The following is a 16539-nucleotide window of genomic DNA, read 5'->3' as shown; positions in this document are numbered from 1 at the left end:
TCAAAGATAGATATAACTCCGTAATAGATGGATACAGTCTAAGGAAAAAACGTGCCTCGAAAATCAAGAAAATTTGATTCTCGTTCAGAGGGCGCTACTAGCTTTGGCCTACTGTCGTATATATGGCGTTGACGGTTTCGTTTGTTATTTAACAATTTTACCGCATATCAGTGAAAGAATATGGGTCAAAATCATAAAAATAATATAAAAATAATTAATGCAAATTTAAAAAAAACATTTATCCATATAAATACATTTTATTGTATTTTTATAAATCTTCATTTTTAGTTTTAAGGTGTGTCGACAGATGGCAGTGAATTTACTGTGGTTACAAAATTTACTATGACAGTACCGCTCTATATTATATCCTCTTTGGTACAATATATGTAACACAACATTGTTTTTAGTTAAAAAAGACCTGGTCACGGAATTACCATACATTTTGACATGGTTCCAAATTTTAAAACCGCGATTACTCAAAATGTTACTAAAGTGACTAGACATGTTCTTTCCTTGTACCATTCAGTTGCTTTTCAAACGACATAGTTGCTTTGACACTTGCTGAAGACCTCTCTTAAAAGAAACAAAGGCTTTTGTTTAACATATTAGGGCAAAAATAATTTGAGATAATTCATACCATAAGTGTAATTGCAAAAAATTGTAACGACTGAGATTTATTTTCTTTTAATTACAATGCGGAAATAAAAGTATAGTAATCAACTAATAATCACTACTTTTATTTCCGTACACCCACGCGCGCTTTCTTTATACCGTGCGTACACCCATCATTGTCTCTACACAAACACTCACAAGCGCATACCACAAAAACAATACGCTCGAATCACACAATAAACAACTCTACGCCGATGACATAACGGTCACGTGCGCGCATTGTGATGTTTGTTCTTCTGTTTTCATGTGTCTTAACGGATGTGTGAAAATAGAATTATGTCATTCGACTGAATCGCACATTCCTTCCTTAGTCCAAGGTCTGGGGGCCTACCGCGAACCACGAAGTCTTGCCTCTCTGTCGCACTTGGAAATTCGCACGTAAGTGTGATAGAGAGGAAGAGGAAAACCTCGTTCGTGGTAGCAAATTAAGTTTATCGATATAGGAAATCCCTACCTGTCATTTAATTTTGCCACCTAAATTCCGATGTCTGGTCACCAAAGGTAAAACTGGGGAGGTAGGTAGACATACGCTTTTAAAGTATCACTTCATGAAATGATTGCCACATCATGAAAAAGTCAAACCTAACCATATCATTAATCCTTTTCCAGCCAGGCATAGTTCGATTTATCGACCACATACGAGCCAATAGAATTTAGAATTTAGATTTAGATGAAAATAATTCAGCCAACTCGTTATCTTTTTCAATAAACGCAGCGAATCTTTCCACCATATATTAGTCATTAATTATAAAACAATTCAAGTCTCGGAGACCCTTTACATCTCTGGATAATTTGATGATCTTTTTTATTATTATATACATTTAATCTCTGACACCTAGAGACTTTTACATCTTTAAACAATTTTAGTACTTCTGTTATTTGTATAGTTTTTATTAGTTTTTTTTCTTGTGTAATTTAACATTTATATTTAACTAATAGTTTTTTTGTAATTTTGGGTTAATTTTATTGGTTGTAAAAATTGACATGTAAAAGTGCCCCTGTGGCCTATTTGCTGAATAAATGTTTGATGTTTGATTTTTCCACTTTTAATTTAATGTAATATATTATTATGGTACCATCGAGCTGATCTGATGATGGAGACAGGAGGTGGTCATGGGAACGCTGTTGTTTTAACAACGCAAACTAATTGTCTTTGGAGTTGTTAGAATTGTCTCGATGACTATTAGTTGCCTGTGAAAAGAAAAGTAGTCAGCGATAAAAGCTCGTACCAAAAATTAATTTTTTGTCAAAAACTTATTTATGGTTATGTTCAGACATCCAATTTTGGGGGCAAAATTTAATGACCGGAAGGGTGTTCCTTTATCGATAAACTCAAATATCGATGCTTTTCCATATAATAGTAATCGCTTCAAGTTACCTTATCTCATCTTTTTCAGGTAACATGGTACCGCAACGAACGCCGCCTACTCGAAGCGGAGCGGGTATCTCTCGTGCGCGACGGAAACTTTTGGTGCTGCGACGTTGCTTGTGTCAGCGTGGACGATGCTGGACGCTGGACGTGCGCGGCCGAGAACAGAGGCGGGCGGGCGAGCTGCGCGGCGCATCTCAATGTGCTGGGTACGTGACTCATATTATTCTAATCGTTAAAGTGCTGGGTACAACATATAGGTACATATCCCGGTTTACTCGGAGCGGAACGGGTGTCTTTTGCGTGGAAAATTCTGATGCCGCGACGTCGCTTGCGACAGCGTGGACGACTTTGGACGTGCGCGATCGAGAACAGAGGCGGGCGGGCGAGCTGCTCCATGTGATGGGTACGTGAACGTGACTCATCTTATTCTAGTCGTTAATGTATGTACTGGGTACAACTACATATACAACATACCCCGGTTTACTAGAAGCGGGGCTAGCGTCTCTTGCGTGATGGCAACTTTTGGTGCTGCGACTTCGCTTGTGTCAGCGTGAACGATGCTGGTCGCTGGACGTGCGCTGGCGAGAACAGAGGCGGGCGGGAGAGCTGCGCGGCGCATCTCAATGTAAACTACTATACCTTCGCGTCAAATTATGGATATGACAGTTCCTTCAAGTCTCTTTTAGTTGGACTTAATAAAGAATAATAGAAGAAATATGTTGTAAATAAATTAATGTTGATGTCGAACTGCCGGTAGGCCTCCAACGAGATGGAGCGACGACCTGGTGAAGCTCGCAGGAATTCGGTGGATGCGAGCGGCACAGGATCGGTCGGAGTGGCGAGCCTTGGGGGAGGCCTATGTCCAGCAGTGAACGTCTATCGGCTGACATGATGATGATGATGAAATTAATGTTTTAAACTTTCATAAAATTTCTAGTTTATGTGACAGCTACTCCATATAAAAATAAACTGTCATATCATATGGACTCTTTAAAATTTGTATCAATGATCTAGCGCACCGTTTTTTTTTTTGAGAAACAGTTTTAAATTAAGTTTTTTTTTCAGTGCCCAAAGCCTACAAGCGACCGGAGTTCGTGGAGGAGCTACGGGCCATCCTGACTGAACAAGGGACTGTGTCATTAGAGTGTAAGGTGGTCGGCGTGCCTACACCGGTTCTGAGGTGGTTTAAGGTCAGTTAACATTACACTACTAGCGGTCATTCTCAAAAAATATGTCTGCGATCTTATTGGCGCGACTCATACAAAATGTATGACAGTCGTGGCAATTAAACGCAACCGTAGACATATTCTCAGATGCCTTTTGAGCTACGACCCTGACTGAACAGGGAATTGTGTCTTAAGAGTGTAAGGGCGTGCCTACACCGGTGCTGAGGTAGTTTAAGGTCAGTTAACATTACACTACTAGCGGTCATTCTCAATAAATATGTCTGCGATCTTATTGGCGCGACTCATACAAAATGTATGACAGTCGTGGCAATTAGACGCAACCGTAGACATATTCTCAGATGCCTTTTGAACTACGACCCTGACTGAACAGGGAATTGTGTCTTAAGAGTGTAAGGGCGTGCCTACACCGGTGCTGAGGTGGTTTAAGGTCAGTTAACATTACGTTACACACTACTAGAGGTCGGTGGAGCTACGGGCCTGATTGAACAGGGGAATGTGTCTTTAGAGTGTAAGGTCGGCGTGCATACACCGGTTAACATTACGTTACCCTACTGATGTCCATGGATTTACGGACCTGACTGAACAGGGGACTGTGTCTTTAGAGTGTAAGGTCGGCGTGCATACACCGGTGTTAATGGTTTAAGGTCAGTTAACATTACGTTTCCCTACTACGGGCCCGTGGAGCTACGGGCCTGACTGAACAGAGGAATGTGTCGGCGTGCCTACACCGGTGCTGAGGCTATTTAAGGTCAGTTAACATTACGTTACACTACTAGAGGCCCGTGGACCGGTGCGAAGCGAAGAAATAGCTTTTAGGCCTACCAAAATTAACGGCCTCCTAGTCTAGTCGGTAGTCCTACCTACTAAGCAGGAGGTCCAGGGTTTGAATCCTGGTACGGAATTTATTGGTGTATTTATCACAAATATTTCCTGAGTTATGGATTGTTTTCTATGTATTTATAAAAATATTTATCTATGTGTATCTATTATATGCATCGTCATCTAGTACCAACAAAACAAACCTTACTGAGCTTACTGTGGGACTAGGTCGTATTTTGTGTAAGATTATCCCATAATATTAGTTCTTTTATTTATTTAAGTAAATTGAAAATTACTTATTTCTCACAGTTTTAGCATATCGATACTAATTTATTTCAACAGGATAGCCGAGAAATCAAAGCGGGCGATGTGTTCGCGCTAACAGCAAGCGCAGAAGACCCCACATCGCTCGGCACATACACTTGCGAAGCCGTCAACTGCATGGGCAGAGCCTACTCTTCATCCAAAGTGCACGTCACAAGAGGCCGCGATGAATCGAGACCGAGTTCAGCGTGAGTATTTTCTCTGTGACTAACACAAACAACTGGAGACTTATGACGTTATTCATAGATGTCTGTCAACTATAACAAGCCGTTGATAATCGTTTGTCCCTATCTGTTGTTTTGGCACTTGTGTTTGCTAGAAAGAGACTGTTACGATTGAACATTAACTCTATGAGATACCTATTAACTCTTCAAGGCAAGAGTTAATAGGTATCTCATAGGTAAGCGTGCTCCACCGTAGACCACATCATCACTTACCATCAGGTGGGATCGTGGTCAAACGCCTGCCTATTCATCATAAAAAAAAACATGATTTAAATTTCATCGAACTTAATATGTGCCTAAGTACTAAGGTTAGAAGTCGGATCGATAGCATTAAAAACATTGTATGGAAAATGTTTCCGCTCCTAAATTAAAATAATCATAGAAAAAAAGTCAAACGAACGGGCACAGCTACGGTCAATAAACTCTAAATTGTGTAGAAATATTGATCTATGATTGATTGATCCAGGAAGGCAAATGGGGACTACGTTGTATAGAGAAGCGTCAGAAGCGGGCGACCGCTATGCTATCCTCTTAATATTTTAATATTTGCTCAAGTGAACTGTGGCAAAATGCCTGGACATCGCCAGGAGGATGATTTTATTATTTTTAATATTGATCATTTTCGTGAATAGTATATACGTATTTGCGCAAAAGGATGAATATGAAAATCTCGATTGGCTTTAATCGAAATCTCATATATCATTTTAGAGCCCAACTGGGGAAGTACCTCCACCTTACAGAAAACCGCAGCCAAATAACACTAGACCCTACTAATAGTGTTGTGTTCCTGCCGGTGAGTAAGGTTGCCAGAGCTCAACGAGGGAGAGGAGTGTTAGGGTCGGCAACGCGCGTGTAATATCTCCGGTGTTGCAGGCGTCCATAGGCTACGGTAACTGCTTACCATCAGGCGGGCCGTATGCTTGATTGCCACCGACGTGGTATAAAAAAAAAGTCAAAATTGGTCATCACAGCAGTTATTTTTAATGAATTATTTTGCAAACAAAATACGCTTTATTGAAATACCTACGTATCATATTATTGAATGTGACCAGGACTCGTAAAATTAAGGATATTACTTTCAAGAATGTGATATTCGGGGAACACTTTATCAGTTATAAATAGAACAATTCGTAATCGCAAATACATACCCATAAAGTTAAAAGTATGGATGGTATAGAAAGGATCGCAATCTCTTATGGCAGAATTGTTGTAAAAGTGACCGCGTTAAGCTTTAAATAATAGTTCCTAATCTCTCCGGTGGCGCTAGTTAGGCTCTGGGACATGAGTATAACATGAACCATATAAGGCAACAAATAACCCGACCAAATTACGTAGGTTGTTTTTGGTAGTATTTCGGTGTATGGTGGCGCCGCCTAATTACTGTTTTTTGATAGACACGTTTCATACATAGAGATTTGGCTCCTTTATACAGTCTCCATGGTTAAAAGATTGACCGAGGGAATGTCACGTACAACAAGTTGTGACACCGCGCAATGGCTGACGATTTGAGTGTGTGCGTTTTGTCAAGTGATACCATGTAACATAAATTTTCCCCGACTCCGCAATGTGCAAGGATTAGTGATGACATATTCAAGCTACATGTGCCATGTCAAAATATTATTTAAAATCATAATACTTAGCATTGGGAAATAGTATATTGTTAACCAAGGGATAAAAGGCACTCATTTCTGCCGAGGTATTTTTGTGCTCGAACGCAGTGAGAGCGCCAATAGTCCCAGGCTGAAATGATGCCTTTCCCCCGAGTTAAACACTCTACTTTTCATTTCGAATACGAGGAAAGTAAATTGAATGTGTTTTTTTTTTAAAACATGACTATAAGTATACATTTTTATAGTATTTCTTGAGGGTTCTTTCAATTAACAATTTAGGCAAAAGTATCGTTATTTATGTAATGGAGAGTCAAATATCAGACTGGAAATTGTATAACAAATCCATTTAAACTCAAATTTCAATAGCTTATCGTAAAAAAAAAACGTATTTCGAACTTAAAATGCTCTAGTGCAAACGAGTACCATTTTCTGAACACCTCTTAGAACATCAACGACCCTCTTTCAGAGCATGAGAAATGAAAAAATAATTCGTCGTTTTCGTATTTTATTATGTTTTCGTCTTTCACAGCGTGACCCCCGAGCCGCCTCCGATCTTCACCAAAGAGCTTGAAGACCAGTTCGTCAAGATCTGCGAACACCTTACACTTAATTGTCACATCGTCGTACCACCTTGGCCGAGGAGCGTCGTCTGGTATAACAAAGAGGGCAAAATTGAGGCTGGAGATAGGTAAGTAACAAAGTTTTGTCAAAGTATACAATTGTCTTTGTCTTATCATACATGTAAGTTAATAGCCTATTTCACAATACGACGCCTTTCCCGAATCTTCGCGATTTCCAGCCCTCCTTATGTATTTCGTATATAGAAACGATAAACGGACGCTAATACCTCTCGGGTCCAATAATATTCCCTATGACAGTTTATAAAGAGATTTGAAGGCCTGGTCATAGTGACCATCTTCGACGCTATGTATACTTAATCTGTTTTTTCAGGTACCATGTAACAGAGGACGGTGTAGGCGGCTACCTGCTAGAAGTACAGTCAGCGGAGTGGCCCGATGAGGGCGAGTGGAAGTGCGTGGCCACCTCGGCAGGGGGCAGGGTCGGCATATCCACCTGCCATGTCGTCATGGAAGGTGAGTGTTTGATTTGAAGACTGTCTTTGAATTAACTCTGTGTTTGTTGTAAAATATTTCTAAGTTTGTATAACTTAAATTTCAATATTATGTACGCACTCCTCCAACCTTTTACGCTAATTCCGAAACAAAAATTCACTAAATGAAAATCCCTTGGTACCTACTATACGCTTCAATATTATATGCAAATAAATGATTATGATTATGCACGCTGCTCTGCTGGCCAGCGATCCAATATCACCACTGGCGCCACTGTAGATGTAGGTCCAGAAAAACAGATCTCAAAATTCTTCTTGTGCTTATTTTTATAAAATCAATAAGTTCTAATATACACAAAGGTATTTTAACGTCTAAACGTGTAATTTTTTCAACCTGTTCGATTTTGAATATATTTTAGTTGGCACTTTTTTTTTACTACTAATATTTATTGAGCTATTGTTTATCTATCTATTGTTTACCATGATAAATCAAAGATGGGCAAAGATTTACCACAATTATGAATAAGGAGGAAAAATTCCCGATAAAAAAGCTGGTAACCCCCCAAACTGCTATGCATTTGACATTTTGAAAGACCTCCATCTATACTAGCGCCCCTAGCGGAAAAATTAAACGCGGTAGCCCTCATTCATTTAATCTGACGTGTGCTACTTTGTCTTAATTCATACCTATGTAATAATTTAACTATTTACCAACAGTCCCGAAGAACTATCGAAAGCCACGTTTCATGGAGAACCTTCAGGCGGTGCTCACGGACGAGGGTCTGGTCTCCTTTGAGTGCAAGGTGGTCGGATTCCCAACCCCAGTGCTGAGCTGGTTCAAGGATGGCCAGGAGTTAAAGCCAGGAGATGTTTACCAACTGACAGGTATACACGTTATCATTGTATCGTATCGTCGTAAATTAGTAAAATCCAACAAAGTAACTCACGTGATGAGTCCTGCTATCCATAATAAATTACCGCAAAATACCGCTTCCATTAGCGCCTAGTTTGTCCAGCTTTATATATCGCCTAAAAACTGGCTAGATGAGCGCCCGTTCTACAATTACGAGGTTTTTTTTGAATAGATTATAAATATTAATAATTTTTATCCACTTCAGCCTGCAGCATAAGACCTGTCGAACTAGGTAGAATCCAGAGCGGGGGTCCTCTTTACCCTAGAGTTAGTTACAGTCGTGGGGTGACATTTCATCATCGATATAATTTTATGTCCTAAAACATTTTGCTACATCACTTTAGTATTCGTGGTCCGACACACACGTATTCAAATATATGGCGTCAAATCCCTAACTGAAGTTTAATTTTCCAGGCACCAACTCCCTAGGCTCGTACTGCTGCATCGCCCGCAACTGCATGGGTCAGGCCAGCAGCTCGGCCGAGCTGACAGTAGAAGACATCCAAAACCAGCTGAACGAGGAGGAGAAACTCCAGCTGTTCACGAAACACCAGGCGCCCAAGTTCGTCCAGGGCTTGCAGAGTGCTGAGGCGCGGATTGACGAGCCATTCCATTTTACTATTAAAGGTATGGGACTCTTATTCGATTATCTCGACCACTGGAATATCTGCAACAAATAATAACACTGTTTTCCCCTCACTAGCTCGGAAAGCCGTCTTTTATCCTTTAAAACAAGCGGGGAAAAACGCATTTTATCCACTAGTGGGGAAAGTAATTTGACCTTGGATGGAGCGTGTTTATGTAGCTTGACAGATAACAAAACGTAAAACGCTCATAATAATGGTTCGTTCGATATTAATTATCATTAAATAAATGGTTTGAGAATCTAATAAAAAAGACCAAATTTAGCTTTATTTAATAATTTTAACTCATAAACCTTAAATTTCCATAAGAAACGTTAGATTTTTTATTTACATAAATATAATTCTGAACGCACAAGTTGAGTCGATGCAATTTCAAAACGCATCGTTGACATTTCATACGTCAGAACAGAAACGTCAACATTGTCAACAAATTTTTTACTTAAAAACACTTCTTACCAACTCACGTAAAAATCAGAATTTCCAGTGGTTTCTGTTATAATATCGTAAAAAAATAAGTGATTCCAGTGATGAAGATTATCTAACGCCTGTCGATTTTGCACTTTCCTCGCTATAGTGAGGGGAAAAGTTTTGTGTTACACACGGGTGCAAATGTATTTTACTTCTCGTGTATTGAAACACTCGCTACGCTCAGGATTCTATTTTAGAACCACTCGCTTCGCTCGTGGTTCAACTATAGAATCCTTTTGCTAGCTCTCGTGTTTCAATTCCACACTCGCGGGTAAAATACAACTTTGCACCCTTGTATAACAAATAACTATTTTTGAGTTTTGTCAAACAACCACAGGGACAGTAACGGTTACGCGTTACAACTGTTTGGGAGTTTGCGAGGTCACAGATTCACAAAGTGGCAGTTGTCTTTGGTATTTATTTACTGACAATTTTTTCATTAAATCTAGTGCCCAGAGTGGATGGCATTTTATGTTTGAAAAGTTTGTAAAATGATGACAAAAAGATCTGCTCTTATTTTCGCTTTCCATAAGTGAAAAAAAACATTATAGAATTAAACCATCTTGATTGTCTTAAGCTCTCTTATTTCTATAAATTCTGAAGTAAGTTATGTTCTTGTAATTTAAATTTTCACTTCCAATATAATGAAATAAAAGTATGAAAACGGATTATATCACGTATATATATTGAATTTGTAATACATCCCGACGTTTGGAACCCTTTACAGCGTTCGTGGTCAACGGGTGACTGAAGAAAAGCTACAATATACGCGATATAATCCGTTTTCATAGTTTTATGTCATGAGTAGTTAATCGCGGTAACCGAAGACAATATTCTTTAAAAACCGCCATTGTTGCAGTTGCCATTCCACCCGAGCCGACGGTCCTGTGGTACCGAGACGACCAGCCAGTGGACGACTCCCCCCGCTGCCACCTCGCCAAGGAGGACCGAGGCATCTTCAACCTCGACATCAAGAACTTGGAGTTCCTCGACCAGGCCGAATGGAAGTGCGTCGCCATGAATGAATTCGGCCACAGCGTCACCTCCTGCTTCCTTAAACTGATCATCCCTAGACACTTTAAGAAACCAAGGTTCTTGGAGAACCTTCAGGCTATTCTCTCTGAGGAAGGCGCTGTGAACTTAGAGTGCAAGGTTATTGGTGTACCGCAACCTGTCCTCAAGTGGTATAAGGACGGTGAAGAGCTCAAGCCTGGGGATATACACAGAATCATATCTGGACAGGATGGTACTTGTTGCCTAGGAACATACACTTGTGAAGCGCAGAATTGTATGGGAATCGCCGCCAGCTCCGCCTCGCTTCTCGGCTTTGACGACTCAATGAAGGCCAAGAAGAAAATAGCAGACGAACAAGCATTGCAAAGAAATTTGTCGCTTAGTACGATACACGAAGAACGAACGTCGCAGATGTACGATACCCCGGTGGGAGATATAACTCTTGACGATAAAGGAGAGATTTCATTTTCCTTTGATGGAAAAGAAGTCTCTGTATCGTTGTATGAGACCCCGGATTTAACCGAAGAAGAAGCACTTCAAATAGTCGAGATGTATGCTGATCAGCTATCCGAGAATGTTACTGAACATAACGTAGTTGAGCTGCCACCGCTTAGGTTTGTTAAAGAAACATCAACTTCAGGCAATCTGCTCATGGAAGCTATCATAATTGATGTGTCTCCAGAATATTTTGCATCGCCTGAAGAAGATTTAAGAACGGAAGCCGATGTAGAAGATATTTCAATAGCAGATGAAAATGGCGTACCTCAACTATCATTAGACACAGATTTAGGCGAAGACTATTTAGAAAAAACTATGGCTCTATTATCGGATGAAAAGTCTGATATGCCTAAAAAGGTAGCTAGGAAGAAGTCAGATTCTCTTAGAAGTGGAGAAGATTTCTTTAGTTTATCTCGAGAACAATCAATCTCTGAAGAAAAAAGAGATGACGATACGCAAGTTATGTCTGAAAGTGATTTGGCTAGTTTTGCCAGCGCCCGAAGTTACGGTAAACATAAATCTAAATCTTCTCGACGATCAATTGATGATGGTAGAGAATCGTCAGAAACGAAGACAATTCTTCATAAAGTTGATGTAGAAGAGGTTAGGGAAGTTAAATCTGAAATTAAAGAAATCAAGACCGAAATACAAGAAACTGAACAGAAAAGAGCTGAGACGGAAACCCCTGTAATTAAGCCAAAGCGAGAACGGCGAAGCAGTCGGGGTTCTCGACGCTCTAGCTCAGGTAGTGAGAAGTCTTATAGCAAGGCTAGAGAAGAGCTGTTACAAGTAAGAACAGAGGTAGAGCCCAAACCTAAAATGACGGATGAAGAATTCAAGAGCCAAGTAACTGAAGTTAGTTCAACAATATCTAAAGTTATTAATGATGTACAAATCATTGAACGAGATATAATATTGAAATCAGAGTTAATGTCATCTGCTGCTACAGCTTCAAGAAGTTTAGAAATCATAAGCAGTCTGATCACCCCCCTATCTGAAATACACAGTATATCAGAGGCTGCCAAGGAATCTCTACAAGCTAAAGAGGTTACTACTATATTCAACAATCTTCCTCAATCGATGAAAGCTTTACAACAATCCCTAACAATAGTTGAAAAATGTATCGATATGGAAGGCGAAAACAAGACTCTTGTAAAGAAAACATGTGTGGCATTTATAGAGACGTGTGGAAACGAAATTCAGAAAGTTATGTCGGATATTAACTCCGTCACCTTGACAGACTATCTACAGGCAGACGAAAGCGTAATAAGAGAAATTCAAACTTTAACAAAAGAAATGACAAACGTTATAAAGTATTCATCAGATACTATTAAAACAAGAAACCTGTTGAGCGAAGCAAGTGAAATAAAGACGGAAGAAACATCAATAGATGCAAAGCACCTTAAGGACACTCAAAAAGCTGTGTTTGAGTTAAGAAGTCCCGTTAACTCCTTGCTTTGCATAGCTGAGAGTGCAGAAAGTGGAAAAATGATAGATGTAACGAAAATAAAAAATAGCGAAGTAATACTTAATGACATGTCTGCCTCGATACAAGACTTACAAGTAGCTTTAGAGCAGATAGAGTCACTGTCAGTAAAAGAATCAACGACCTCATTAAACAAGTACAATACGGAAATAATTGAAACAGTTATGGATTCCGTTCTAAAACTGAGGATGTCATTTGAACAATTGTCAACGGAAACAAGAAGTGAAGACGATAAGCTAGTTTTGAAACAGGCTTTAACATCTATAACACAGAATTTAAGTGAGATTTCAACACACATTGATAAAATAGAGAGTAATGTTGGAAGATTCGATATCCTACAAAGCGACAATAAACTGGAAGTCTTACAAAAAATGGCTCAAATACTTATAGCGTTAGAAAATAATTTACCTCGTCTTGAATCTTTACCAGATGTCAAGCTACATTTGGACGTATTCCATAAAAACCTTACGAAAGCTTTGGAAAATGTGATTGAAAGTAATGAAGCTAAGAAATATTTCGCCTTGACAGAAATATGTGATGTTGTTAACAGAGTAAACGCAGCCATCAAAACTATAGATTCGGACAGCATATTGTCTTTGGCAAGTCTTAATAATACGATGGGGATAGTCCAAGATCACTTTATTAATAATATATTTGATTCCGAGCTGAATTGTGCTATATTGAGCAATATCAGCGATGTATTGGTAAATATACAAGAAGCTATTAATCAAGCTGATGAAATCAGCTTACACATTGACTCGGAGCACATTATTACACAAGATATTTTGTCATACGAAACTGGTAAAGCCGTTGTTGCTTTAGAGCGTATAGAACACACCATAGCAGCTGTAAATAAAGTTAAATCTCTTGAATGTGAAAAAGAACTAAAAGACGCCATTACACCAGTTCTAGAAAATGTATGTCCAGTTTTAGAAGAGCTTAAGCGAAGTGTAGCATCAATAGTTTCAGGACGAGTTGAACAGCATGAAAATGTTTCTGAGATGTCTGATGTGCAGTCAGTAGCGCAGACTATAGCCTCGTCTCTTTGTGAACTAAATGAAAATATTATGGTTATAAATCAAACAATAGTAGAACATATTGAGAGCTTGAAAGAAAACAGTGAAGTCTTTGTAACAGTAGCAGAACCACTACACGAATTGTACACAACACTTGAGACATTACAACAAGTTGTTATATCACAATACGGAGAAGATGTGACGCCATATGAAGTAAGTGTGAATATGGCAAATGCTGTACAAAATCTTCACAGCTGTATTGTAATGATTCGCGAACAAGGTGGCATAGAAATTGCTGACGAAATGTCGACTCTAGAAGACATATCGGGCATAAAAACAACTGCTGATACTTTACCTTCAGACCGGTTAGTATTACCTGAAGCTGCAGAAACAACCGCTGAGCATGTAGTTAGTTCTTTACACCAAGACATTGCACCATCTGCTACAGCTCAAGCATTACAGTCTTTAAATGATCACATCACAGTTTTACAGAATCCTGATGTTATTGATGCTTTAGACACATTATCTGAAGTTAGCGATTACTCAAGCTTAAAATCTGTTGCGTTAGGATTAGGAGAGCTTCATTCTGGCATACAAGAGATCTTGCATCCCTTTATTTTGGAGACTTCGGATGAAATGGCTCATTTAAATACGTCGAAGTTATTGGCCATTGCAGAACCTATGCAAGACTTACAGCAATGTTTGTCTGTACTAGATGTTACTAATATACCAATATACGAACACATTCTTGAAATGGCATCAGACAAAATACATTCCGTTTTTCAAAGTATCGCAGAATTCAAAGAAAATCTCGATAAATGTATTCATGCTGTATTCCCTGCAATGGAGACTGCCGATAAAACGATTGAAATATCAAACAAGGTAGAAAGTTTACGCGCTGTATGTGAGCATCTGAAGGATATAATTGAAAATACCAAGTCTATATCAACTGAAGCACCAGTTAAACAAGAGGTTATTGCTCTTGGAGAGACAGTAAACAACTTACTAGATGCGACAGATGTGTCTAAGGGAATAAAGATAGAACAAGTCAAATCAGTTACTCAAGAACTGTACGAAAATGTGATTAACGTACAAGAGGAACTCATTCAGTTTACACCTCAGGCGCCAGAAAAATTAGCCCAGGAAGCAAACCTGATACAAGTTATAGATAAAGTTGAACGAAACATAGCTGTTTTAGAAGAATATGATTTTGTTGATTTGTCAAGAGCTTCCGATATGTCGTGCGCTTCTCCCCAGATAGCTCTTGAGATAGAAACAGATGCTCTGATACAAATGGATGATGTAGTGCAATGTGCTGTCGGTATTATTCAAGATTCAAGTAATGAAACACCCGTAGCCGATTTGATGATGGTAGAAGACTTCTTCAAAAACTGTAAAAATGAGTTTGCTCTGCTTCGGTGTTTATTGACCAAAAAGCTGAGCCATAAGAGGATCATACGGCTATTGCAGGAATTTAATGCTTTGAAACAAACTATCAACGATTTCAAAGTGAAGCAAAGTGAACTCCACCTAGCTGAAGATATTAGTAAATCTCTTAATACATTTTTTGGCTATTGCAATGAATGCCTGACCAGCGTTCAAGACTCACTCATTAAGATTGTTGATTCGCAATCTGATTTACTTTTCAGGGCGCCTATTACTAAGCTTGATGCTACAAAAGAGGTTCTGAGTGAAATTCTTGCAAGCAGTAAATTTACACCTTTAGAAGATGTGGCCCAACGGTTTGTCAATATCATAGAGATTGCAAAGCCGTGTCTGCAGAGAGTCGAAACTGTCATCCATGAAGAAATTAAATTTAATGCAATAGTTGTTGAAGATAAGGCCTTACTGGCGGCGATGGACGATGCAGAAACATTTATAGAAGAACAAATACTAACCAAGTCTGAGCTCACAGTAGAGTCTAGAAAAATATTACAAAAAGTTTTAGACTGCATTCAGAAACACCACGATTATAAGGATGCCACAGGCACTGGTAAAACGCTCATACTCCTTAAGTGTCTCGCTGAGTGTTCTGATATTTTGCAAGAAAATATGTCGGAATCCAAACTAGAAATAATAGAACGCAAATTCGAAGATACAGCTTTAAAAAATGTGCTAGCAGAAATGTTGGCTCCTCTTCAAGCATTGCATCATCAACTCCTGAATATACAAGAGCAAGTATCAACTGTAATGGAAGATGAAGTGGTGTCAGTTGATCTGACCTCAACAGAATCATTTGCACAAGCTATGTGTGAAATACAACAAGATATGAAACAGTTAGAACAGCACGTATCAGAGGGCACTGTAGTTGATAGCGCTGAAAAGACAATGATACTGGAACTGGATAAAGAAATTCATACAATACAAGACAGTATAATGTCCATTGAAAATGTTACAAGTGAAGACAAGGAAAAGGTTTCCAAGCCGATGGCGGAAATAGAAAAATCTTTGAAAACATTGCTGGAGACGGAGAGTAAGGCAGCGGCAAAAGGTAGGTTTTATTTTATGATTATCATTCGTAAATCTACTACAAACCTCTTGAACTATCTTCCAATTTATCCTTTGTAGCTTGTGATGAATTCTATGTTAATAACGTTGGACAGAAATATAATTATATTTAGGTTTCTGATTTTGTAATGGTCGTTAATGCATATATTAAATGTGTTCAAACTTTCTTATCTATGTATAGTCGGCGAAACGTAAAAATAGCTATTTGACAGTTATTAGTTGATTCTTATTATATGAAGCTAAGGCTATCAGTTTAACAGTAGGTCTTATCTTCATATATATATATATATGAGGGTCAATTCATAACTATCAAATACCAATTCATACGTCGTGTCGTGTCGTCTTGCCATAGCATTGCCTAGGCTAAGGGTTGACTCACGCACTATTTCCTCTGTCAAAAAACATATGCGTACCACGTCAAATAGTTTTGTAATAACTTACACGTATACGTTTAAAACTTGATATAACGACCACAAAAAAAAAAAATTGCAACTTATTCTTACCACAAAAATGTATATTCGAAAAAAGTGATATTTAGTTTGACACTTCTTTTGTAGTATCTCTCAATAATCAAAATTATTCATCTGGCGAACAATAAAAAGACTGAGTAAGATTTAAGTCCATAATATTAATATGCTAAGCAACGTTTTTATGATATTTTTGATCTATGTTGGTAAGAAGCTATACTATACCCCTATAGTGTTATCCGCCG

The 16539-nt window shown here is 38.7% G+C and overlaps 1 protein-coding gene across 1 annotated transcript in view; it reads left to right on the top strand.

Moving 5' to 3' along the window:
• The window catches only part of LOC134754461 (titin homolog), a 105366-nt gene that overhangs the window by 20991 nt on the left and 67836 nt on the right, over positions 1–16539 (top strand). Inside the window, exons 4-11 of the mRNA XM_063690795.1 lie at positions 2070–2250; positions 3110–3234; positions 4393–4562; positions 6738–6896; positions 7160–7302; positions 7998–8165; positions 8608–8820; positions 10165–15810. Of these exons, the coding sequence (XP_063546865.1) occupies positions 2070–2250; positions 3110–3234; positions 4393–4562; positions 6738–6896; positions 7160–7302; positions 7998–8165; positions 8608–8820; positions 10165–15810 (6805 nt within the window). The remainder of the gene's footprint in view (positions 1–2069; positions 2251–3109; positions 3235–4392; positions 4563–6737; positions 6897–7159; positions 7303–7997; positions 8166–8607; positions 8821–10164; positions 15811–16539) is intronic.

Source organism: Cydia strobilella, chromosome Z, assembly GCF_947568885.1.
Source record: "Cydia strobilella chromosome Z, ilCydStro3.1, whole genome shotgun sequence".
Classification (NCBI taxonomy): Eukaryota; Metazoa; Arthropoda; class Insecta; order Lepidoptera; family Tortricidae; genus Cydia; species Cydia strobilella.
This window is presented reverse-complemented; position numbering and strand designations above follow the sequence as displayed.